The 26710-nt window shown below is 36.6% G+C and overlaps 1 protein-coding gene across 7 annotated transcripts; it reads left to right on the top strand.

Annotated features, from left to right (window-relative positions):
- The first annotated feature begins 1413 nt into the window (after window positions 1-1413).
- On the top strand, window positions 1414-25072 carry LOC137947582 (uncharacterized). Of its 7 annotated transcripts, XR_011111554.1 has the most exons (53): window positions 1414-1589; window positions 2376-2667; window positions 2805-3033; window positions 3182-3521; window positions 3666-3779; window positions 3893-4021; window positions 4104-4295; window positions 4459-4653; window positions 4817-4954; window positions 5042-5164; window positions 5251-5504; window positions 5807-5910; window positions 6035-6129; window positions 6213-6446; window positions 6564-6776; window positions 6874-6964; window positions 7102-7199; window positions 7292-7437; window positions 7625-7733; window positions 7848-7994; window positions 8161-8208; window positions 8282-8410; window positions 8542-8709; window positions 8792-8917; window positions 8999-9081; window positions 9237-9342; window positions 9465-9560; window positions 9713-9865; window positions 10309-10491; window positions 10633-10693; window positions 10760-10862; window positions 10977-11109; window positions 11224-11346; window positions 11486-11530; window positions 11702-11779; window positions 11859-11975; window positions 18348-18474; window positions 18569-18672; window positions 18902-19021; window positions 19116-19202; window positions 19648-19794; window positions 19933-20070; window positions 20171-20218; window positions 20308-20454; window positions 20541-20602; window positions 20827-20980; window positions 21075-21266; window positions 21349-21453; window positions 21606-21737; window positions 21886-22128; window positions 24535-24636; window positions 24727-24918; window positions 25001-25072. XR_011111554.1 is itself a non-coding variant. In XM_068793384.1 (52 exons), exons 1-52 carry the CDS (start codon window positions 1491-1493, stop codon window positions 24859-24861), a joined length of 7137 nt encoding a protein of 2378 aa, XP_068649485.1. In that variant the 5' UTR covers window positions 1414-1490; the 3' UTR covers window positions 24862-25072. The 7 variants fall into 7 exon arrangements, 6 of the variants coding, with proteins under 6 accessions (XP_068649485.1, XP_068649487.1, XP_068649486.1 ...); XM_068793384.1 differs by having other exon boundaries at window positions 24727-25072; XM_068793386.1 differs by having other exon boundaries at window positions 21886-22113; window positions 24727-25072.
- The last annotated feature ends 1638 nt before the right edge of the window (window positions 25073-26710 follow it).

Consider the following 26710-nt stretch of genomic DNA (forward strand, 5'->3'; position numbering starts at 1 on the left):
ATTGCCAGTGAAATACACTTAATTTGTATGTTGGGAATCGACATACAAATTGAAATACAAGTCTAATGGCATGCATTGAAAGTAGCCAATGGTTATACTTGTAACGAAGGTTTAAACTACCATAAGGAAAATGATATTGCGAAAGTTGTTTTTTTTTACCATCATATGATGTATATATTGATTCGAGCAAGGAGATTTTTTAGATTGTTCTATAAATGGGTATGAGAAGAGTGAAATGGTTAGGTTAGGCCTCAACTTTAGGGAGGATGTTCCGAGAGAAAATCCAGGAGAGGTGAAATATTCGACCTCTTTCAATGATTTTTCACTTATTCTCATTTTATATGTAACTAGATGATGATGACTTAGAACGAGCAAAGAGTTATTAAGTTTCAAATTCATTGCACAAAGGGGTAGAGACAAAAGGGAAGAGAGTTAAAAAACCTTGTGTATCCCTCTACCTTCCCCTCCACTAGGATGAGGAGAATGATATAGTGAAAAACCTTCTTATCTAAAAATAAATTAGTTTTTTATTCATTTGTAAAAATAATGAATTTATAAAAGAGATTAATTAAGTTGTCTACGATTTAATTTTCATCTACCCTGTTTATTAAGAGAGGGGGTAGAAGTATCCCTCATATTTTTTATTCATCCCAGTAGTGGGGAATCACCTCCCTATAATTCATCCAAGTAGTGGGGAATCACCTTCCTATTATCGATGTGCCAAGCAATGTGTTATAATGTATTTCTTCTTCTTTAGAAGAAGAAAATAGTTATTCTCTTCTCATCCAATACAAAAAATCATTTGGTGTAAAACACGCGAAACGTTATCTCTGTCCGTCTAATCATGATCAACATTTATCTCAGCCATCCGATCATGATCGGACGACTAAGATAGTTGTTTCACACGTTTCGAACCAAATAAATTTTTGTATTAGATCAGCCGTGTGATCGGACGACTAAGATAGTTGTTTCACACGTTTCGAACCAAATAAATTTTTGTATTAGATCAGCCGTGCTTCTCATAATATTTTTAAACTAAAAAAATGATTAAAAACAAGATATTATTTTCTCTATACTAGAAAAAATAATTCCTTTGTAGTTGTAAGGATTTTCCTCTATTTTCTTAAGTACTGGGTGGAAGGTCCACCTTCTTTTCAAGAGGATGAAATTGTCTTTTTATCGTTTAACACAAAACCTGAAATATTTAAATAAAAAGAATAAAAATATTTGTTGTAGTGGACATTCAGCCCAAAAGAGGCTATATTAAAAAATGAAGGGTAGATGTATGGCCTTATTTCTAATTAGACTAAAAATAAGGTGCCATTTATAAATTACCCAGTGACTTACTCGTTACCACTGCTATAAAAATATGGTCTTAGGGGCCGAGGTTCGGCTATGACCAGCCTCGACTCTCTGCTCCGTTTTATCAAGCATATCTCCGGCGATCACTCTTCCGACCCCTCCCGCTGAGCTCTGAAGGTTCTGCGGCCATGGGAACCTTGACTTTCACTTTAGCGAGCCAAATTCAGTTCTTGCTTCAGAGTTTGAATGACTCTAACTTCGACTCGATTGTTCGCGAGCTAACTGAGGTGCATGAAACTTCTTGCTGTAGATTCCTTCATTGTTCGTGAAAATAGACGGAAATTCACCTTTTATTCATCGATTAATTATTCATCTTTCCTTTATCGTTATTTTAACAAACCCTAAATCTTCTTAATTTAGTCTCTGCATTTATTTGTCGCGTTTTTTTTTTTTTTTTTTTCACTTGATCTAACTACCGATTATTTATGTTTTGAGTTCGTAGTGTCTTTGTTACAATCGGTTGAAGTTTAAAAGTTATCGTTGATAATTGGGACTTCTTGATTTGACATGTTTATAATGGTAATTTTTAAGACTGTCCTTAGCTTATGCGTGTTATGATGTTCAAAGTGATAGACGCCACCTAAAAACTTCAAAAGATCCAGGTTCGGGTTGTTGAGTTTATGATTGCAAGCTCATTTGGAAAAAAAAAAGCTTTATGGTGGTTTACTGTGCAACCTGCAAATTATTTGCATTTTGTGTCCAATGATGTAAATCCTTATGATGTTTCAGTATACTGTTATTCTTCTTCTTCTTTTGCTGTAATTCTAACTATAGGTTGCTAAAATACGTGAGCTGCACAAGTTTTTTTTTTTATCATAGATGAGGCCGTAAGTTTAAATCTTTGACAACTGATTATTTTGGAAAAATAATGCACGAAAAACCTTTTCTAATGACCATATTTTAACTTTCTATGCTTCTATTTATCGAAATAATTTATCCATGATATTATTCGAATGGTTAGTCATGTCTGCTGGTTAGCAGTAATAACTTACTTGCTATATCTGGTTGGGCAGATTGCTGAATTAGAAAGTGAGGACAGCATTTTATTGCTTCAGACCCTGTTAGATCAGGTGAATATTCGTGATGGGGATATGCAGTTAAAGCTAGATCTCCTTTCATCAATCTTTAGGCACTTGATGGGAAGACCAAACTTCACAACAGTATTCTGTGTAGCACTGAGAAATACCCAAATGAGTGAAGGTTTTCTGACGGAGCTTTCAAATGCCATGAATCTGACAACCCCTGAGAAGATAGGGGTTGGACTTGCTTTGTCAGACTCTGAAAATTTGGATTTCAGGATGAAAGGTATTAACTTTTCTGGTTAAATCTTGCCTATAAGGTTCTTTTAGCTTTCTCTTCTTGCTTATTCTTGAAGTGTTTTTTTTCTGGCTTGCGCCTGTTTTGTGTGTCTGCTCCATTTTAATATCTGGTTTGCATCTCAGGACAAAATTTCTGCATGACCTATATTGAGGAGTTGTGTGCAAATCCTGCTGTCATGACTTCAAATGAGCAAATACAAAATATATTTATCTTTCTCTCTAGGTCTCAAGGCCTTGCCAAGTATGTGGATTCTTTTACAAAAATGTTGTCCTTACTACAGCTGAAGGAGGGAACTCCTTGTGTATTATCCCCCATGATTGCCGATGATTTATTTGAAGTCAACTCTCTGAGGTAGTCATTCCTTGCTTCTGTTATCTCTCTCTCTCTCATCGCTCTCTTGGAATCATGCTCAATTTTGTTTCAACTTATTGAATATGTATCCAATAAGGCACTGTTTCCATATAATTGTGGCAAATTATTGAGTCAGTCTTTGCTGCAGGCATTTGGACTTATTCTTTGAATCAAAGGACAATGATTTTGATGTCCTTTTGCAAGAGATAGAGGCAGAAATAAGCATGGCAGATATTGTGAAGGAGCTAGGCTATGGATGTACAGTTGATTCTTCATATTGTAAACAAATATTATCTCTTTTCTTGCCTCTTAATGAAGTTACTCTTTCGAGGATTATTAGCACAGTTGCACGGACTCATGCTGGTCTGGAGGATGGTCAAAATACATACCCCACATTTTGCTCTGCTCTTGGATGGGGCTCAACTACCGAGCCATCATGGTTGAACTCATGGAGTGTCGATGTTCTTGCTAATTCAATTAAACAACTTGTGAGTAAAAGGGTTTTTGTGTTTCTTCCATCTGTTGCAAGCTCTGTCTTTTGTTCATCCGTGGTTGTGTTATAGTGGTACCAAAATTAGGAAATGATTTTTGGGCTGTTGCTTTTGTTTCTAACTGTGGTATTCAAATGTCAGGCTCCTGAAACTAATTGGATATCTGTTATGGAGAATCTGGATCACGAGGGATTTTACCTTCCTGATGAAGGGGCCTTTTCTCTTTTAATGTCCATCTACAAAAGTGTAACTGAGGTATAATCTTTTTGATATTCATTTACTGATCAAGCGCAGCTCAGTGCAGCTTTTCCATCCCTTTTTTGTTAATACATTCTCACTGTTCTACATTGTTTGGAAATACATTTTAGGATCCATTTCCCCTACATGCCATCTGTGGGTCTGTGTGGAAGAATGCTGAAGGGCAGTTATCTTTCCTAAGATATGCCATATCTGCACCTCCTGAGATATTTACATTTGCTCATTCTGCAATGAAATTGGTATGCTGTTTGCTAACTCTAATTGATTCATGCTTTTTTTTATCTTTTGCTGTTTATTTGTTGATTTGACCACTTGTTGCAGTCATATGTTGACTCACTGCAGGGATCCGAACTTTCAAATGGACAGGAAAATCAAGCATTGTTATGCCTTGACCTGTTTGAGGTATTATGTCAATTAGCTGAGAGAGGTCATGCCAACTCTGTCCGAGCTATTCTTGAGAATCCCCTTAAGCAGTGTCCTGATATATTGCTTTTTGGTCTGGCTCATATTAATGTATGTCTTTCCTTTGTTCTTCTCCCTGCTTCTAAATTATGTCTTCTCAATATTTTATATATTCTCCTTCTTATCTTCTTTTCCTTTCATTTTCTTTTTTTCTTCTATCATTTCTGTTGTGTTTTAGGGTGAGCAATAACAACTGTCTGTATTCCTTCTGCAGACTGCATTTAACCTCCTTCAACGTGAAGTATCCTCTATAGTTTTTCCTATGATATTTGGGAATTCTATGAGAGGTGCTATTCTTCAGAATCTATGGAGTGTTAATCCATATCTTGTTGTACACGGTTTTGTTGACATACAGAGTGTCGACTCAGATAACTTGAGTAAGGTTCTGGATATTTGCCAGGAGCTGAAGGTAAAACCTAGAATAAATTGTGCTTTTGTCGCAATCTCAGTTCTTATTGTGGTTACCATTTTCTGGATCTATCTCTTACTATTAAGTGTTTTATCATTTCCACTTTGTGCTAGATGAATAATTTTTTGTTCTAAATTTGGATTATTGTTGCTTATTCTGACAGATCCTCCCTTCTGTATTGGATATGACTCCATTTACATTTAGTATTAAGTTGGTCGCCCTTGCTTCTAAGAAGGACCAAATTAATCTTGAAAAATGGTTAAATGAGAATCTGACCACTTATAAAGATTCTTTCTTTGAGGTAATTTTCGTGATCTCTGTGTTTTTTTTTGGATCTCTCTGAATAGAAGGGACATTTAGTTCACTTATTGAAATGATCTCCTTTCAGGGTTGTGTCAAATTCTTGAAAGAAATATCCTTCTATGCTTCAAATGATGGGTCCACTAATTCTATCCAGCAGTCTGGTGCTCCAATAAGTGCTGATGCTGAACTAACGTCTACTTTTTTCAAGGTTCTTTTGTTTAACACATTTTCAGTAATTATATGTATTGCACCACCAGAATTGTATTTTGTGTGTGATTTTGATTCTTTTTGTAGGTCCTTCAAGCTTATTCAGGGCAACTTATTTCCCACCAACTAGCTGAGGAATTGAAAAGGTTACAGATAACTTCTGCACATGTGACTCCAAGACTACAAAGTACAGGGACAGCAGAATCAATTACATCTGATGGATTTCCAGAAGATGTTGAGGCGGAAGCCAACTCTTATTTTCATCAAATGTTCTCTGGACAGCTATCCATTGATGCCATGGTTCAAATGCTTTCACGATTCCAAGATTCTCCTGAAAAGAGGTAAAATTGTACCTTTCTCTAGTAATAACTGGTTAGATTGAAGACAACTCTAATATGTTAAAAAAAGGAACAAGGCTTGAAAATGTGTGTTTATGGAAATATATTTAAATAAATAAAATAAATAAACTATATTTTTTTAGCCAAATAAGAAACAGATAGAGCAGCAAAATTAGGACCTTCATAAAGTTGTGCAGTATAGGATTTACCTCACCAAAAAGTATGGTATTTGGGTGTCTACTTGAGCCTGCTATGTTTAATTCTTTACCTATTTGATTAGCTGCATTTGTTTGTGGTTGAAACAGGGAGCAGTCAATCTTTGAATGTATAATAGGAAATATATTTGAGGAGTACAGGTTCTATCCCAAGTACCCAGAAAAGCAGCTCAGAATTGCAGCTGTACTCTTTGGTGGGCTTTCTGGTTATGTTATTTGATCTTGTGTCCTTCTAGTTGTTTTTAAATTGGTCACTTCAATTGATATATGTTCCAGAAGTATGTCACGATGCCCAGGTCTTGTTTTGATATTTTGCAGGTTCTGTAATTAAGCATCGGCTTGTAGGTCATCTTACACTTGGCATGGCACTGCGTTATGTTTTGGATGCTTTAAGGAAATCTGTTGATTCAAAGGTCAGCCCTGACCTTCTCAAGTTTGCTTTCATCTCAAGTTCAACCATCTTCTATATCGGTCTGATATAACCGTTGGTATTCAGATGTTTGTTTTTGGGGCCAAAGCGTTAGAGCAGTTCGTGGATCGTTTGGTTGAGTGGCCCCAGTACTGTAATCATATTCTACAAATATCTCACTTGCGTGGCACACATGCTGAGCTGGTCGCTTTCATTGAGAGAGCACTTGCACGGATTTCCTCAGGTCAGTCAGATTCGAATGGTGTGCATAATGGCTCTACTGAGCAGCACCAAAGTCCCAATTCCCAGGAAAACATGGAGGTAGTTCTGATTTTTTGTGATTTTTGTTCATTTCTTGATACATTTTTGTGGACTTGTTTTTTTTGTTTTGTTTTTGTTTTTGTGCTCCCTATTTAACAACTGTTGGATGGGTTAAAGGTATCTGATGCCTCATGGCAGACAGTAGGTGTGGGCACTGTGCAGTCTGGGCAGCAATTTTCACATCAACTGCAGCTGCAACAAAGGCATCAGGGCTTTCTGGAAGAGAAACAAAAACCATCTGCAACTACTGTAGGCTACTCGAAGCCTCCTCTTTCTGCTGTATCAGGTTCAGTTGGTCCAGCACCTAGTGATCTCACTAATAATCAAAAGGTATTTGATAGATATTTTTAAATGTCAGATGTTCATGTTTTTGTGTGCATTTTAATATTTCTCTGCTTACTTCAAGCTCTATGTTTCTATTGTTTAGACAATCCAAGCAGTGTCTTCTCAAAGTCCACCTACAGGTCTTGCTGCTGTTTCGCCTTTCCCTCGTCCTTCTCGAGCATTGCCACCTGCAGGTACAATAAACTAGTATAGAGCATTGCCAGGTTTTCATGTTGTGCACAATTCATACCACATTAGTTTTTTTTTTATTTATTTGCATCACAATAATTTTGTTATAATCCTGATTCTGATTTTATCTGGTTCTGCTTAGGGGTGCTTCGTCCCCACACTTCTAACACTGGCTTTGGAGCTGCTTTGAACATTGAAACCCTAGTAGCAGCTGCTGAAAGAAGAGATACACCTATTGAGGTTTCTCTCTCTCTCTCTCTCTCTCTCATTGTTCAGTGTATGCCTTCTGATCACTTTAGTTTTAAACTTCCTTCATAACCCTCTTTTTACAGGCGCCATCTTTAGAGATTCAGGACAAGATATCGTTCATCATTAATAATATTTCAGGCACCAACATGGATGCAAAGGCAAAAGAATTTAATGAGATCCTGAAGGAGCAGTATTATCCATGGTTTGCTCAATATATGGTTATGAAGAGGTCATTGATCCTTTCAATAACATTGATTTCATTTTCTGATTGACCATCAATCTGTATACTGTTCCATTTCTAGGAGCAGTGTAATATTGATTAATACATAATTGCTATTATCACCAGCAAGTTTCATGCTATGTGGCAGCTTGTTTTTTTATTGGCTTGGTGACAAAAACCTTTCATTTGCTTACAGAGCAAGTATTGAGCCAAATTTCCATGAGTTGTATTTGAAGTTCCTTGATAAAGTTAACTCAAAGGCTTTAAATAAGGAGATTGTGAAAACAACTTATGAGAATTGCAAGGTGCCCTCTCTGAACTTTACCACTATCCCTTCTTATTCATTGTTACTGCTATACTTAACCTTTAATTGTCAGGTTTTCTTGATGTCTGAGCCTGCTATGTTCTTAACTTGTCAGGTTCTCTTGAGGTCTGAGCTTATAAAATCAAGCTCAGAAGAGCGATCCTTGCTTAAAAATCTTGGTAGTTGGCTTGGGAAATTCACCATTGGCCGGAATCAAGCATTGAGGGCTCGAGAAATCGATCCTAAAGTGTTAATAATAGAGGTGAATTGTTTTTTCTTCTGGCTGAGCTTGTGATGCTTTGAAATTAACAAGTCTGTTTGGAAATAAGAGATTGGCCTGGTATTAGGGTTTGTTTAGTGCGCCTAATTTGTCATCCTTTCCTTGTGGTATCCATTTCTAAACTGTTTCAGTTGTTGGTAATGGACAGGCATACGAAAAGGGGTTAATGATTGCAGTAATACCATTCACTTCAAAGGTATAAAAAGATGTCATCTCTCATTTTCTGAGGATTTTCTAAACAATTTTTTATGTAGTATTGTTTGTGGTAGATTTTGGAGCCATGTCAATGCAGTCTGGCTTATCAGCCTCCAAATCCTTGGACCATGGGGATTCTTGGTTTACTTGCTGAGATATATGCACTTCCTAATTTGAAAATGAATCTGAAATTTGACATTGAAGTAAGTGTATTTTCAGACCTTAGATTTTCATTCTCTCTTCTTATGCTTTTCAAACTAGATGACGTTTAGTCATTTCTATTTTGTTCTGGCATACTCATTTATTTGTGTGGTCACTTATTTATTTGGGCTAGGTGCTTTTTAAGAACCTGGGTGTAGATATGAAAGATGTAAAACCAACTTCTCTTCTTAAAGATCGTGTGAGGGAGATCGAAGGAAATCCAGACTTTTCTACTAAAGATGCAACACAACCACAAATGATAACTGAAGTTGACCCTCCAAAAGATCCACCTCACACTGTTGTAATTCTTATCCTCTATCATTTTTTTTGGTTTAGAGGTGTTTTCTATTTTTGTCTAAATGCTCTTTTGTTGGCTGCATCAGTACAATCCAGCTCCTCTTCCCTTTCCTTCGAGTCCAGTGGGGGATGCAAAGACTGGACCTGGAAGCATTGTTAATCCTGTTCATGGACTTCCACAAACCACTCCAAACCCATTGCCTTTTCCCCAGGTTGGTTTCACCTCTTTTGGTTATCATTTTATTATTAGTATTTTACTCTTGTTTAGCTAACTATCTATTTATTTACCACAGCTTCCAACATCAAATCTTAACATTGGAACCCAAGTTATTATCAATCCAAAACTTAATGGCCGTTTGCAGTTGCCATTGCAGAGGTTTGGATTCCTATTTGGGCTATTTGCTTGTGTTTTTATTTTTCATTAGTTCTTTCTTCTTCATCATCCTCTTTTTTTTATTTCTACTATGTATTCTATTTTTGAGCTGGTTATCTACAGACATAAATCTTAACAATCCTGTTATCTCATAACAGGATTGTTTCAATGGCCATGGAAAGGGCTGTCAGAGAGATAATGACTCCGGTCGTTGATCGTAGTGTAACTATAGCAATGAGGACAACAAAGGAACTTGTCATAAAGGTTTGTTATGTGAATCCTTATTCCCATTGTTGACTTTCTAGTGACTCTTTTGACCCCTTTTTTCTGCAGAGAGTTTCTGTTTCCTAAGATAATCTTTTTACCTTATCAAATTTTAAACTCAGGATTATGCAATTGAGTCTGATGACAGTCGTATATTTAATGCTGCACACTTAATGGTTGCAAGTCTTGCTGGAAGTTTAGCTCATGTGACATGCAAGGTTCACCTTCTAATCTCTAATTGTCTGTTGAAGTTTCATTACAGCTGACTCTTAAAATGTATTCTTGTGCTAGTGGAGGGGTAACATGTCTAACTGTGTCTGTTATCTGCCTTTTCTCATCTTATAAATTAACCATTTGCATGTTTTTCCAGGAACCTCTTCGTGCTGCTATAACAAACCACTTGAAGAGTTTGCTTCAACAATTAAGTGTCAGTGCAGATATTCTGGAACATGCAGTACAGCTTGTTACAAATGACAATCTTGATCTGGGTTGTGCACTTATTGAACAGGCTGCCACTGAGAAGGTAAGTTTGCCTTTCCTTTTAGAAAAGTCACTTTGAGTTAATGTTGTTGACGTTGCCCATGTCCTCCCAAAATGACTTACTTGAAGTTAGGTCTCCTCCCATCACTCCCTGCCTACCAACCTGAGATGTGGAACATGTTCTCAAACAAAGAATGGTGGGACCATTTAACCCATCCACACTCTTCTTGGCTTTGCTCTTGTAATTTATTTGCTGTTTTGTCATTCTTCTAAATATCTAATAGGTTTCTTGTGTCAACGTATTTGTTTTGAATTTCTCTTTATCAATCACACTAAATGATTGCTGTATATATTATGTTCCATTTACCCATTGATTTGAAGTTCTAATCCTCTAATTCCTTTAGTATTAATAAGAATCTGGAGCCAGATTATTTGTTCTGTAAACCTAGATTAGCTGATTGATTTGTTCTCTTGATGTTTTTCCAGGCACTACAATCAATTGATGGAGAAATAGCACCGCAGCTTATGCTTCGGAGGAAGCACAGAGATGGTGTTGGGTCTCAATACTTTGATGCCACGACTTATGCACAGGGCTCATTTGCCCGTGTACCTGAGGCACTTCGTCCCAAGCCTGGTCGCTTGTCCATTGCTCAGCAGCGTGTTTATGAGGTATTTATGTATTGTATGCATGTCATTGCTTTTTTTTTTTTTTTTGGCTGCAAGGAATATGGTGCTAAAGTTTTCATTTGTTTTATTTTTCTTGAAATATTTTCATTTCACTTACTTATTTCCTCCTTTTCCGTTTCTTAGGATTTTGTGAGGATTCCATGGCAAAACCAGCCGAGTCAAAGTTCAAATCCTGTGCAATCTGGTATGCTTGTATCATCTGGTGGATCTGTTATTTCTGAGTTGTCATGTGACTATGTTTCAATTTCAGGGCATGGAAACTCGAATTTCTATTCTTCTGTACAAGTGGCCCCAGGGGTTGTACAACCATTAGATCTCCCGTCTGAAGAAGAGCCTGGTTCAACACAACTCAGGTATTTTTGATCAATTATTTCTTTTGTTTTTTTGTTCAGTTTTATGTATTTCTTTTTTTATTTCTTAATGGTATAATATACTAAACATGTGCTTTCACTTTTACAAAATATCAGTACATCTCCAAGTCATGGTGGGAATGCAGATATTCTGCAGCATGGATCTGATCCTAATGCTTCTCTCCCTTCGTTCTCTTTAGTTGTAGTTCCTACTGAATTCCCCTCAATGGATTCCTTTGGTGTAGGAAATGTAAGAGCTTTTTATTTTTATTATTTTTTTGGTGTGGGGGTGGGGGATATCAGTCAAATACAATATGGCTTCATTTCACCAACCTATTACTAAAAACTTTTACTTTGGTGTCAGGATATGGCAACACCTGTGCAACTGGCGTCTGCGCCTTCTGGAGAACGCCCTGGTGGTGCTGTATCAGAACAATTACTATCCACAGGAGATGCATTGGATAAGTACCTGATCGTTGCTCAGAAGGTAGTAGACATTTCAACTCAATTTATTTATCCTTTTTGGAGAATATTTGGTTCATCTAGCAGTACTTAATATTTTAATATGCTTATTTACATTTTCTTGTTATTTTATTTGATGTATTGATTAGACTCCTTCCTTTCAGCTTGAGGCCTTGATTACCAAGGATGCTAGGGATGCTGATATTCAGGTTCTCTCTCTCTTTCTCTTTCAGCTCTTGCTGGAATCTGCTACTGTTGATTTTGATGCCACACATACCGTTATCCTAGATTCACATTCATGTGGAATGAATATGAGTTCTGTTAGTGTATGAATACTTTCTAATTTCTTGAATGCTGCTTCCTGCTTCAACCTTTCGCAGGGTGTGATTGCTGAAGTGCCTGACATTCTGCTTAGATGTGTAAGCAGAGATGAAGCTGCCTTGGCTGTTGCACAAAAGGTGTATTTTTTTTTTCCTATACGACTTAGATTGTAAATCAATGTTCTATTTTACTTAAATTGCAGGTCATATTGAGCAGGTTTTCAAGGTTTTATATGAGAACGCTTCAAACATTATTCATGTTACTTCCCACCTTGCTATTTTGGCTGCAATTCGGGATGTTTGCAAGCTTGTTGTCAAGGAATTGACTAGTTGGGTATGTAGTCCTCAGTCATATGAGTTAGTTTCATCTTTTTTTTTTTTTTGTCTTTTTAATTGTTGAAATTTGTAGGAGAAAAGTGTTAGAGGAGATTAGGCTTTAGAGACATCTCTTCCTTATTTATAACTTGAACTATATTCCAGATTATATTCATGCCCTACTATATGTAACCCCTAGGAATCTTCTTTTGACAGGAAAATACTTTCTTAAAAAACAAGGAAAATCTAATTAACTCAAAATAATAACTTCTAATACTCTCTATCAAGCTGGAGCATATAGCTTCAACTTACTATGAAACTTGTTTCACGATTCCCTATTTTAAGCATAAGAACATATTGGTCATTAAAATTTGTGGTTTGTGGAGCTTTGTGGCTTTATGCTGTCTTGGACTTCTTTCTGGCTTCAATTCTTGAGTTTGCACTTTGTAAGATGATTCTTAGACTTAACTTCATCAACAACCAGCTGCAGATTATTGTTGAATTGAAGAGCACAAATTCTTCATTCTACAGTCTGCCCCCTGACTCACTTGGATGTCTTTGGAAAGCTGAACTCTGGTTGACAACTTTGATCAATCTTATAAGTAGTATACTATCACTCTTGAAAAATTCTTGAACAGGCTTCATTGTAAGCCAACACCAAGCAGTATGCTTCACCAACATCACCATTAGTACACTGTACTTCTCACCCTCAAAGCTGGGAAACCATGGCACAAAAGACCCAACTTGGTCAAAGACTGTAAGAAAGATGGCTTCACTACTTCTAGCCATAATACGAGACTTCAATCACCAGAAAACCACTCATTAAGGGCAGTTGTAAGAAACCACTTTTAAGGCTAGTAGCTGGAAACCACCCACTTTTATAGGCAGTAAGAAACAACCCACTTTTGAGCGGAGCAGTAGGAAGGTAGTGGGTTTGCAGGCCTTGCTTTGAAGCGGTAAAAAAAATTGACCAGAGAAATACTAGTGGAATTTTGGAAAGACAACCCCTCTATGCAGTATAGGCAGCTATACTTAATGAGAGACTGGGACTGCTATGCTTGGACTAGAGGCTTTAGTATACAAACTCAACACTGGTGCCAATAATTGAAAGTTATAGACAGGCCTGGAGAACGCGAAGAAGCTGGCCACCACATGCTGTGAACAACTAAAAAAAAAGAAAGGCAGAAGTAATTCTTTTTGTTTTTTGCTGAGAAAGTGATGATTTCATTAAAACAGAAACAAAAACAAGATCAGGCAGGCCTCCTCCTTACAAGAGGAGCATGGAGGGAGACCCCTACTTAGCACAACTGTCTGCAACAAAATTCACAGAACGGGGAACATGGGACCAAATACAGGTAATAAAGGGGAGAATGTCCAAAATGGAATGGTAAACATCCCAGTGGCGCCATGGGGGGGGGGGGGGGGGGGAGTTCCTTCCGATGATCACCACGGAGTCAGAAGTAATTCAGCAGAGAATAGATGCTCTCTGCATTGTTTGCCTCAAGCTTTGTTGCAGCGCAAGCGATTGTTTCAGCAGCTCCACTTTGTTATGACATGCCAGACAAGAAGGAGAACAGCAATGAGAATCTTGTTTCCAGAAGTCTAATTTCTCAACAACAAGGAATGGTAAACATCCCAGTGGCGCCATGGGGGGGGGGGAGTTCCTTCCGATGATCACCACGGAGTCAGAAGTAATTCAGCAGAGAATAGATGCTCTCTGCATCAATGAGAATCTTGTTTCCAGAAGTCTAATTTCTCAACAACAAGGAAACTGAGCAGCACAAAAGAACATAACTGGATTCAACAACCAAATCCCAGTAGAGCAAACCAGGAAGACAAATAAAACTGAAACAAATGACACTCATAGGAAACTGTAACCGACTCCTAGCACATCAAGCCAGGAATAAGAAAAAAATCTTCAACAACAATTGAAACCAAAACCACTGAGCAGCTAATTAACCTCTGATCAGACTGCTGGGATATTAGGAGCAAGAAACATTGACAAAAAACAAAGTTTCATTCAGAATAAAGTTTGCTTCCAATGATTAAGTGAAGGCACTAGCGGTGGTACTAATTTTTGTATTCAGAAAATAACTAACATAATTATATTTCATAACATATAGAGCAGATTATAATGACAACATTAAATAGACAATTCTATTATGAAGAAAAACCAACTGAATCACATTACAACACTATTAGATTGATAATAATGTAAAATCAAATGAACATGATTATAATAAAAAATAATAGGTAATGAATAGACCATTGTAAACTTTTAAACAAATATAAACATTTATTAATAAAAATCTGAACCAAAAAGATAAAAAGCAATAACCAACATACTAACCTATCCATTGTGGGATTTATAGCTTTGAAAACCCATGCTATGATAGAGATCTACTTGGAATCAGCAGCAACAAACCCTAAGATTCGATAATAGTGATAAAAGATGAGAGAACATTGGTGAGAGGGTATTTTCTGGTTAGGGCCGAAGAAATAAGTGATAGAAATATTTTAAAAAAAAGAATGAAGCTGGGAGATAGATTGGAAGAAAGAACAACATGATTCAGTGACAAAATGGGGAAGATGAGGATTTTCTCATGGGTGGGAAGAAAAAACTGGGAAGAAGAGGGTTTTCGCTTGGCTGGGAAGACGAAAATTGGTAACTAGGAAGAAGTTTAGATTTTTCTAGAATGAGCCATTTTGTTTCCAAAATGCCCTTGGTAGCTTTATCTTTCTTTTTTTCTGAAAAGGCCTCAAGTCTTTTTCTTTTAAAAATTAGGGCATTATTGTCATTCAAAAATCAGCATTATTGCCTTAAATGCCCTGAAACAAGATAATTATATTTTTTATTAAAGAATACAAATGTTGTTTGGATTTTTTTAAGGGCATATATAATACAACCTTGTGGGTTGGGTTTTTGGAAACCAGTCCCTGCCCTGAAATGGAGTGGGGGTTTTGTCTTGCCTCGTCCCCAGTTTATTGGGGTTGGGTTCCCCATGAAACCAGACCCAGTGCCCACTCCTAGAAGCACTCTCTCAGGAAGGATAACGTATGACAAAAAAAAAAACAGAGACATTATCCTGAAAGCAAGCAGAATTCTAGTTAGACTCAAACAAATTGGCGGGAGGAACATGCTTTAGAATCCTATTTGTAAAACAGATAATCATGCTGAAGAGATGTAACTCTAAAAACAGATGTCATCTCTGTTTCTTTTCCATCTTATGTTCCTTCTCCATGTTAGTATCATTGGCGTTCTAATACGATGTTGATAGTAGCAAGAGAAAAGTGTTGGAGGAGATTAGGGTTTAGATGTCTCTTGTAAAGAAAGAGGTTTGAGGAAGAAAGAAGAGAAGAAAAGTTGAAAGAAGAAGAGACAAAGGAGGAGCCTTGGCTGCTTTGGGGTTTGTGCCACAAAAGCACAAGCTCCTCTGTTATTAGCGATTTAAGTGAAAAATTACAGAAAGGACAAAAATGCCCTTAGTTACAAAAAATCGCATAAATCCTAAAATGCAACTCCGTTTTGAACGAAACTTGACACATAAGAATGTAAAAATATTATCCAACTAACAGACATAAGCTAGGGTAAACCATAATATGAGAAATGACCAAAATACTTCTGAACTGGTATTTTAACACCACTATTAAATAAGTTCAATAATATTCAAAATTACATTCATGTCCCTGAAATGCTGAACCTTATAGAGCTGCGTTTCACAGCATAGAAATTGTAGAGAAAAGAAATGAAATAGAAAAGGAAGAGAGGGAAAAGAAAAGAAAAGAAATGATGTTTCTTTTCTCTTGTTTAGGTGCACTTGGAAAATAAAGAGAAAATGGAAGAGAATCATGGTTTCTCTTGTTTGGGTGCTCATGGAAAATAGTAAAGGAAGAGAAAGGGAAAAGAAAAGAATTATGTTTCTTTTCTCTTGTTTAGGTGCACTTGGAAAATTAAAGAGAAAATGGAAGAGAATGGTTTTTCTTGTTTGGCTGCACGCAAAAATAGAAAAGAAAGAAAAGTTTACTAATTTAAAATTTTCAAAAATCAAAACTAAGACTGTCAATGAACTGTTTTATGAATTCATTATAAATGCACATGTATTTGTTTTAATTAATTTTAAAAATACACAAGCACATGAACAAAAATTCCTACAAATATTAAAATAACAATACCAAGATGGATCCTTAGTGAATTTGAACCACCATCCTCTCAGATAACTTTCAGCGGCCAACCATTTTGAGCTTAAAGTTCCTCTGAGAAAATTACAACAGAAATGGAACATTTTTTAAAAAATAAAAATTTCAATGCCCAAACTAGAACATTGAAAGGAGGGAGATTGCTTTTGCAATAAGCACACAAGGATTGGACCTGTCTGCCTGACCAAATCTGTAGATGTCTAGCCGGGATGTTTTTATGCTTACAGCCATTTAGGACCTGAAAATGGTACAAAAATGGTTTGTCACAACTCTGTTAAACCATGGTACTACTTCCCACAACTGTTTTCTTTCAGTATGTAATCAAAATTAAGCATAACCACAATGTCTAGTAATAAAAAAGTTAATCTGAAAGAGAATTGAACAGCTTGTTTTTCAGCAGGCTTGCACAAGTCAAGACAGGCCAGCTTCAGCCCTAAAATGAAAAATCGTTCCAGGTGTTTTATATTAAATTTTGAAATCCAATTTTCTATCTTCTAATTAACCACTTTATGCTAAAGTCAAACTATTTTGGCATTTTTATTTTGTTTACTCTGAAGGACTAAGATCATTCGAAATTGTTGTAAGGTGTACAAGATACTCAAAATCAGTCAGGTTTTGAAAGAGGTAGTCTAACAAAGAAGTAAATAGGATGAGGCCTCAGATTTGGGACCTTTTGCACAAATAGGACGAGGCCTTAGATTTGGGAGCTGTTGCACAAATCTGGCATCCTGCAGAAGCCTCAAATTTTCCTGCTGATTCATATTCCCTGAACTAATCAGAAAGAGATCGACATAACAAAAGAAAAAAGGAGATTTTCAGACTTCCAAACTATGAAAAGGCTTAGAAAGCTACATGAGAATCCTTATGTTCTCCAGAGATGCCAGAAATGTTTAAATCTTACATTTGTAAAAGCAAGAGATCCAGAATAAAATGAAGAACCGAAGCATCTGAACACTGGATGAAAGAGAAGCAATAAATGCCACACATCTGAAAATCCGTACCTGAGAGAGACTTTAATGCAGGTAGTGCAGAAGAACTTGCTGTCCAAAATCTGAAAGTGATTTCAGCAACACAGCAAGTGAAGTCTCTCTCAGGTATGGATTTTCTGATGTGAGTGACCAAAACCCCCTCTAGAATTCAGGAAGACATTTTCTGTAATTCCTCTCCATCAAGTTACAGAATTCTTCCTTTTGAATTCTGGGCTTCCAGTGTATAATATATCTTGAGCAAAAGGAAGACTGCCAGCCTAAAGAGTTTAGAAAACTATAAATATTGGAGCAATTTCAGGTTGAGAGAGAAATCACAGATAAAGGTCAAGCGAGATTGCTTAGAGGGAGAGAGAAATCACAAACAAGGTAAAGAGATCACACAGAGGAAAGTGAGAGAGAAAGATCGTAATAGGAGACAGAGAGATTGGATAGAAGAAAGTGAGAGAGAGATCACACAGATGAGATAAGAGATACCTGCAAGACCGATAAAGAATCGTCCTGTGAAAGGGGCTCATTGGCAAAACCGAAGGAGGAAACAGAGCTGGAGACAAGAAAGTCGCTACACAATGGTGGAAGTAGGGCAAGCTGTTCGAGAGAAAGAGGGACCTGATAAAATTTTCTCTCCTCTTTCTCTTTCTTTTTTTTCTCTGAATTTCATATTTTTAGGAGAGAGAATATCATAACTAAGAAAGAAACCATCTCTCTCCTATTTTCTTCTCTCTAAGATTCTCCTGTTCAAAATAACCGAAAATAGTTTTCTTTCTCCTTTTTTTTCCTTTCTTTTCTTTTCTGTTTCTGCGCTACCAAACACACCCTAGGAATCGATTTTCTGTTGAAAATTCTTTTTTAGAAAATGTGGAAAACCTAATTAACTCAAAATAAGAACTTGTAACATTAATAAAATGGATTATTAGTCTGCATGAGCCATCATGCAACTCTATGACCACTGGTTCAAATTAGTTGTTGCAGGTGATAAAGCGTATTATTACTATTGTTATTATCATTATATTATTATTATTATTATTATTTTTGAAATGACATGTAGTTATCTGTTATACTAATTGTGGAGATTCTTAACATGCTTTATGTTACGATATGTTTGGAGCAATAATCTTTTGTTTAGTTTAATTCTTAGTATCTGTTTATTCACAAAATTATTTTATCTAATTTGTATCTTATTTTTTAATGATCTGTTACTTTTTTAGGTCATCTACTCAGATGAAGAGCGGAAATTCAACAAAGATATCACGATTGGCCTCATCCGTACCGAGTTGTTAAACCTTGCTGAGTATAATGTGCATTTGGCCAAACTCATTGATGGCGGGAGGAATAGTATGAATCTAGACGTTCAATTTCTTTATTACAGTGATTAACATTTTTTTTTCTGTTTGATGCTTATTACCTTGTTCTATATTCTTCCTTACAGAAGCTGCTACAGACTTTGCCATTTCTCTTTTGCGCACCCTGGTCTTTCAGGAAACTGGTGTTAGTGTCTCAGAGTTTTATAGTCTTGTTGATACTTTGGAGAAGGTTAGATGATTTTTTTTTCTTGGGCTCTGTTAGTTACCTAGATGATTTTTTATTTATTTTTGTCTTTTTGTGTTTCTTATTTGATTTTTGCTAGCTGCATTTTTCGCTAGATTTTCGGCTTTTTCTTGTTAGTTTATGTGTTTCTTTGCAATTGCTCTCTCCCTCAATAAAATTCTCATTTCAAGGAAGAAACTGATGACCTGACACATGCAAATGTTTAATTTTGAAGCTTGCTTCGAGGCCTGGAGCTCCTGAATCCCTACAACAGTTAGTTGAGATTGCTCGCAATTCTCATCCTCGCTTTCCCGTTGGCAAGGATGATAAAGCTAGACTGTCTAGGGACAAGAAGGTATATGTAGATGTCATTGTCTTGATTCTTACATGGAATTTCTAACCTGTTGGTTGAAGTCCTTGTGATCTGATGTGGTTTCTGTTTGAAGCAGCTGCCTACTGGCCGCTCTGTATCAAGTAAGGATGATTATAGCATGACTGAACCTTCAACAGCTGACCCTGCTGGATTCCGTGAACAGGTTACTCTGTCTTATTATGAGTTCCAAATGCATTATACAAACTTTATTTCTGAATTATGTTGGAGAATTGCTTTGTGGTCTTACTATTAGTGACAGTATTTTTTCCTTTTGTTTTTATTTCTTGTACCGTTCTTTGCTCTCTTCTTTTGTACTTTATTCTAATTCTCACCGTTTTGTAAAAGAATACTGTTGTTTCTGTTTCTATTTCAAATAAACCACTAATTCACAAGAAATATTTTTGTATTGTTGTACCCTTTCCATCCTTAATGAAATTTTGACCACCTCTAAATGAAGACAAGCAATATTTTCATAAATGGTTTCTGGAATGTGGAAAATGTGAAAGCATTAAGCTTCTTAACATTACTTCTTGATGTCATCGCCATCTATAAAGCATTCATTCTTAATCTATTCATGAGAAGCTTATTATTTTGTGGACATATGTTAGGTTACTCTGCTCTTTAGGGAATGGTACCGGATATGTGAGCTTCCTGGGGCAATTGATGCATCTTGTTCCCATTACATTTCACAACTGCAGCAAAGTGGGTTGCTTAAGGGAGATGATATTACCGATAGGTTCTTCCGAATCCTCATGGTAATGTTGTGTCTTTATTCATGAGCATGGTTGATTTTTAAGAACAATTTCAAGGGACATTTGGTGCTTTACAAAGCTCTATATAAACTCAAGAAAAAAATTAATCATGGATTTTTTAATGTTTTGAGAACTTTCCAGGACCTCTCCGTGGGACATTGCCTTGCCTCTGAGGGGATTAATCCAAACCCGCTGTCTCTGCAGAATCCTCAGCAAGGCCAAAATCTCTCTTTTATAGCCATCGATATGTTCACAAAGCTTGTTGTTCTAGTTTTGAAGGTAGACACTCTTCAGTGTTTAGTTTTATCAGATCTCAAGTTTACCTTCCTTATGATCAGTTGCAGCATGTAATAATGTCTCTTTTTAACTGTGTTATCAGTTTTGGGCGGTGGACCAGGGTTCAAGCAAGCTAGTGCTTCTGCCTAAGGTCAAACTCACTGGAAATTGTTCTTCGGGTTTTACTTTGATATCTGTTCACTAGTTTGTCTGATGATTCCCATTGTACAATGATGACAGATCTTGGCTGTTGTAGTACGAGTCATTCAGAAGGATGCTGAAGAGAAGAAGGCTTCTTTCAATCCAAGACCATACTTCAGGTTTTTTTTGAACTGTCTCTTGGATCTGGGCTCCCATGATCTTGCATTTGAAGGAGCAACCTTTCAGGTATGGATTGGGTGCCTACTTTCCAAGTTTATTCAACTTCTTTGTAATATCTGCCTAGCTTCTTATGCAAATTTTCTGCCATCCAGATTCTGACGGCATTTGCAAATGCTTTCCATGCTCTGCAACCATTGAGAGTTCCTGGTTTTAGGTTAGCATTTGATTCTGATCTTTATTTGTTTATTTTGTTGGTATTGGAATTTATCTGTTGATCATGGTGATACTCTATACCTACTGTTCAAGCTACATATTTAGGTGAATGAAAATACATGGATGATGGGCTTTGGCAGGCCAAGTTACTCATTTTTATGTTTTTTTATTGGCTTTTTTTATAAGTTTGGTGACATATGAATACATTATTGGATTGGCTTTCAGCTTTGCATGGCTGGAGTTGGTTAGCCACAGGAGTTTTATGCCTAAATTGCTTACAAGTCCATCTCAGAAGGGTTGGTCTTACGTCCAACGTCTGCTTGTGGATTTGTTCAAATTTATGGAACCGTACTTAAGAAATGCAGAACTAGGAGATGCGGTTTGTCTCTCTTCTCACTATTTATGTTGGCTAACTGGTGCTTGGAGGAGAATTTTATTTTGCATTTCTAAACTCTATAATAAAAAATATCCAGGTACAATTCTTGTACAGAGGAACCCTGAGAGTTCTGCTAGTATTACTTCATGACTTCCCCGAGTTCCTCTGTGATTATCATTTCAGTTTCTGCGATGTTATTCCACCCAGTTGCATTCAAATGCGAAATGTTATCCTAAGTGCCTTTCCACGCAACATGAGGCTGCCTGATCCTTCAACCCCTAACTTAAAGGTAGTTTATCTCATGCTGGTGCTCTTTAATTTCTGTTGGAAATTCAAGGGGGAAGTAATACTTCTTACCTACCTCTGTGCAGATTGATTTGCTGGCAGAAATCAGCCAATCACCACACATTCTCTCTGAGGTAGATGCTGCTCTGAAAGCCAAGCAGATGAAGGCTGATATTGACGAGTATCTCAAGGTAAATTATCTTGAATTTTTGCCTGTATACACCTTTATTTATATCAGAAATATTACATGTTTCCAGGCTTTACTGCAAAAAAGGACAGAGTGTATGCTTTCAGTGTTTTAAGCTGTCTTATATATTGCTGCCCTATGCCTGTAATGTTACAGACAAAGCAGGGGCCTATTCTTCCTTCTGAGCTGAAGCAGAAACTGCTGCTGCCCCAAATTGAGGTGGCACTTGCAGGAACACGGTACAATGTACCACTAATCAATTCGCTTGTGCTTTATGTGGGCATGCAGGTATTTTTTTTTTTCTTCTAGTTTTGCACTTCTCACAAAAAATAAAAAGTAATGGTTGTGGATTTGAGCTCACTGCTGTTTAAAATTTGAAATGCCAGGTTGAATGTTTTCCATGCATTTGTTACATGTCCTCATTTGTGTATTACAGGCAATCCAACAGTTACAGAGCAAGTCTGCACAGCAGATGCATACAGGCCCTATGGATATTTTCTTGGCAGGTGCAGCTATGGAAATTTTTCAGGCTCTCATCAGGGACCTGGATACAGAAGGACGTTATCTCTTCCTCAATGCAGTTGCAAATCAATTACGATATCCAAACAATCACACCCACTATTTCTCCTTTGTCTTGCTGTACCTGTTTGCTGAAGCTAAGCAGGTTGAACTTTCTCAGGTCTCTGACACTTGACTGCAGTAGCATCTTGCTTTCAAGAGCAATTTTTTCTTTTTAAAAAAAATACAATGAGATAGCCCACCTTTAGTTAAGGGGAATAGATTTGACTAGGCAAAGATAGTATTGGAAATTATCAATTTTTTTTCTGATAATTATATTAAAAAGAGAAGCAAAATGACAAAAGGGCGGGGACGGGGACGGGGAAGACCCTCCAAGAAAGATGTAAACTAGAGAGACAAGTATGCCATACACCCTCCTAGCACCTCAGCGAGAGAATCTGCCAAGCAATTCACTGTTCTGAGGGTGGGGACTCAACTGATATCATGCACTTGTGCAATGTCACAGGCTTCAGCTAAATGCTGCTCAAATCTCCATGGAGGAGAAGAAGTCATTCATCACCAATAACCACTTTAGAATCCCTTGCAATTACCAGATGCAGGTGAAAGTGCACCATAAATAATCTAAACCTTGTAGTGTGCCAAGACCTTAGCCTTTAGAGAATTTTTCTCACCAATTCGACCAGAGAAAGACAGCAAAATATCTCCATTGTGTTCCCAAAAGAGACTACCAACCCCAGCCACCCTTGGGTTGCCCAAAGAGCAGCCGTGAAAATTTAGCTTGCGAGAATCAGCATTTGAGGGCAATCATTGCAATCTCTTGGGGCATATAAGCAGAAAAAAGTACAAATTACTGCCAAATGTGTCTAATTACTGCTCCTGGAACTCAAGGTCCCTTGAGAGCTTAGACCAGTGAAGAACAGAGTGGATACAAGCTTTTGATAATTCCTAACACAGGCCTCAATTTGCTAGAAAATGTGAGATCATTATAAGCTAGCCAGAGGTTCCAAGGGATGGCTGCATGAGTCAGCTCCCGAGTGTTTTACCAACTCGGGAACAGAAACAGCATGGCAGTGCTCAATAAGTTCATTACAGGAGTTGGGAAAACAGAACTTATTTCCAAACCTTGCCAAGGAAGGAAGACCAGGTTTGGCCTGCCATTGGGCAAATGAGAAATGTGTTCAATGGGTCACAGAATTTACACAGATGCAAAACTGGTATGCAGTCAGAGTTTGCTACTTCATCCCAAACTGGATACCATGTAAGAAGCTAAGCAGAAGGCTAAGAATCTCTCCCAAAGTCCAGCTGACTCTATCCATGAAAAGAGATAGCCTGAGATAACTAGATGGGAGATCCTTGACGTTGCTGCTAAGCATTTGTGAACTCAGTATTTTTTGCATTAAGAGTTACATATAGCTGATTTATTTAAAATTACTTTTTACCCAGAGACTAGCTCATATACGTACAGCAAGATTTCACATTTTTAAGTGATCCCCACGTTGCATAACAAAGTCAAACAGTGTCATCTGTGAAGTATTGAGGGGTGAATTAAGAAGAGACCCATTTGATAGACAGCCATTATCCTGTGCAAGTGTGAAAAGAGCAGTAGGATTCTCTCCCACTATGTTGAAAAGAAGGGGGATAGAGGATCCTCTTGCCAGATGCCATGGGTGCCTTTAAAATATCCTTTCTTGGTCTCATTAATTAGAATAGGAAAGGTTGGAGAGTTAAACTACTGCTGGTCCAAAGACCTCCAGCTTCCATCAAACCCCTTCTTGTACCTGATATGGTCTTGAAAACACCATTTCACTCTGTCAAACACATTTTGGAGGATATCAACTTTATTTTGTGCTTTTGTTGGCCTCTAAAATGGCGCCCACAAGTTCTATTAATGGGTAGACAGCAATTGTATGTACTTGCTGGTCCACAAGCTGAGCTGGTCATCATTTTTGGCCTTATTCAAATGGTTTTCATTTGTCTAAAATTTAGGGTTGTGGCCTATAACAATTCTTGGCTTCTCTTTTCTTTCTGATAGAATGCTAACTTTTTTAATGCCTGATTTTCCTATTTGAGTTGGACCTGCTGGGGGACTTAACCAGGAACCTGTATGTTTTATCTTCTATGTTGGGTTTTGAAATTTTCTTTTAGTTGTATGTGTATAGAGATACTCAATAATGTTTTTATCATTTGCTCATTCACTTGTAATTTCCATCTCTGTTTGGTATATTGAGGCCATGTTGACATTGATTGCATGACTTTGTGTATGTCAAAGAAAACTTTTTTGTTGTTTCCATCATGTGTATTATTTTCTACCAGTTAAAAATCTTGGTTTGATTCGCTTTTAGGTTAATATTTATTGGCTTGTAACTAGGAAACTGTATATGATTTTGAAAAGGCTTATAAGGTTTATCTGGTTGGTATCGGAACCCAGATATCTGATAATGACCTTAATAACTGCAGGGTAAACCGTTGAAAGAATTGCGGTATATTTATACTTTGATTGATTTTTATAATGAAATGGTATTATCATCTGTTTGGGACTGATGGTGTCTCTCTATACTTGGGACAGGAGATCATCCAAGAACAAATAACAAGGGTGTTGTTGGAACGCTTGATTGTTAACCGGCCACATCCATGGGGTCTACTGATCACGTTCATTGAGCTCATCAAGGTAATAATTGATTTTCTGCAAAATTACTAGGATACAAAAAGAGAAGAAGAGGAGAACAAGATGGTATACTAAAATAGCTTCTTCTTACAGAATCCTCGATATGATTTCTGGAGTAAGAGCTTCACTCGTTGTGCTCCTGAGATTGAAAAATTATTCGAGTCCGTGTCTAGATCCTGTGGAGGAGCAAAAGCTGTGGATGACGGGATGGTATCCGGTGGAATCTGAGTCACAGAGACATTTTCGACAAATGGGCATGAAAGTCTTCAATAGAGAAGATCCTCGGTTAGTTGTCTAACTTGTATATTGTACAATTTTTTTATTTTTATTTTGTTTGGTGATTTCGTCTTGTACATATTGTGATCAGGAAACTTGGGCAAGAAATGAAGGTGTAGGTAAAATTTGAGGGTAATTGAAATTTAGTTTTTTCTGTTTGAGATATGTTCGAAAAGTTTCTTTTGGACGTTCTACCTTTTCAATAACTATGAAGTTTTACTTTTGTTCAAAATTTAAGATAAAAATTCAGATAGGAAAATGAAATAGAAAATAAATTTAGTCTCTCTCTGTTTTAATAAGAATAAATATTTATTATACAGTTTTCTTTTGTTTTTCAAAATAACGTATATTATTTAGTTAATAAAAGTGTATTAATTTAGTTAAGCAAATTATTAGATACATTTTAGTACATATTAATTAAGTTTAAGTTAAAAATACCTGAGTTAAATTATTTACTTATATTAATTTAATTTAACTCATGGGATACCGCATATGAATTTAGCTTATAGGATATAGCCAATTAAGGCATATGAGTATGTCTACTTCAAAAAATTCATAATGTTTTGCAAAGAAGAAGAAATTATTTATTCATCATTATACTATTCCGTTTATAACTTAGCAGAATGAGGTGGTCACTTTTAGAGAGAACTAGGTATATCTTCTCTTTGTAAATTTAGAGAAAGAATTTTGGGTTTGGATCATCCTCAAATATAGTGACATTTAACATCAATTAAAGTCCTCATTCCATTATGCAAGAAGCATATGGTATAGGAACAATAGCATCCAAGGCCTGAGAACCATGAATGTCACATATCAAACATGACAATCCAAGCATTAGGGCACATAGTATTTAGTCTTGAGGGAAGTCACCAGAATTTTCTAAGGGAGTAGGAACCTTATTTTCTGGAAACTTGTTTCAGAAACTGAAACAACAAATATTTTAGATTTCATGGGCTACCTTAGGATAAGTTTCAATAAAAGATTTGGGGAAGAAATTCAGAGAAATAAGAGGAGAAGAAGGCGACAACAAGCAATCAGCCTCAGCTGCATTGAAATTTGTGCCAAAGGTATCCACTTCCTCTTTTTATTTCAGGGTTTGAAGTGTTAATTACAAAAAGGACAAAAATGCCATTAAATACAAAAATTCACATATCTCCTAAATATACCTATGAATTGAATGAAACTTGAACTACAAGTATATGAAAACATTGTCTATCTAACAAACATGAGTTAGAATAACATTTAATATAAAAAATAACAAAAATACCCCTATACTAAAATTTTAACATTCACTCTCAAGTTGGAGAGCAGATATCAAACAAACCCAACTTGTTATAGATGGGCACATGTTTACATCTTTCCAAAGGCTTGGTAAACACATCTCCCAACTGGTTTGAAGATTTCACATATAGAGTTACCACCTTCCTTTGCATAACTACATCTTTAATAAATTGACAATCAACCTCTATATGTTTAGTTCTCTTGTGGAATACAGGGTTGCTCGCAATGAAGATGACAACCTGAATGTCACACTTCATAACCATAGGTTATGGTATATGGAAACCAAATTCAAGAAGAACAAACTTAATCCACAAAAGTTCACTAACTGTGTAAGTCATTGCTCTATATTTAGCCTTTGCACTGTTTCTTACTTTTCCAACTCACCATGTTACCTCCAAAAAAATAATAGTAGCTTGATATAGAACGTCTATCCATCTTAAACTCAACATAATCTATATCAGAATATCCAAGTACATCTATCTTTCCATTTTGAGTATACAATAAAACTTTTCTAGGTGCA

Source organism: Aristolochia californica, unplaced genomic scaffold, assembly GCF_029961685.1.
Source record: "Aristolochia californica isolate CCGP_79_NKW_82.1479 unplaced genomic scaffold, dmAriCali1.0.hap1 SCAF_13, whole genome shotgun sequence".
Taxonomy (NCBI): Eukaryota; Viridiplantae; Streptophyta; class Magnoliopsida; order Piperales; family Aristolochiaceae; genus Aristolochia; species Aristolochia californica.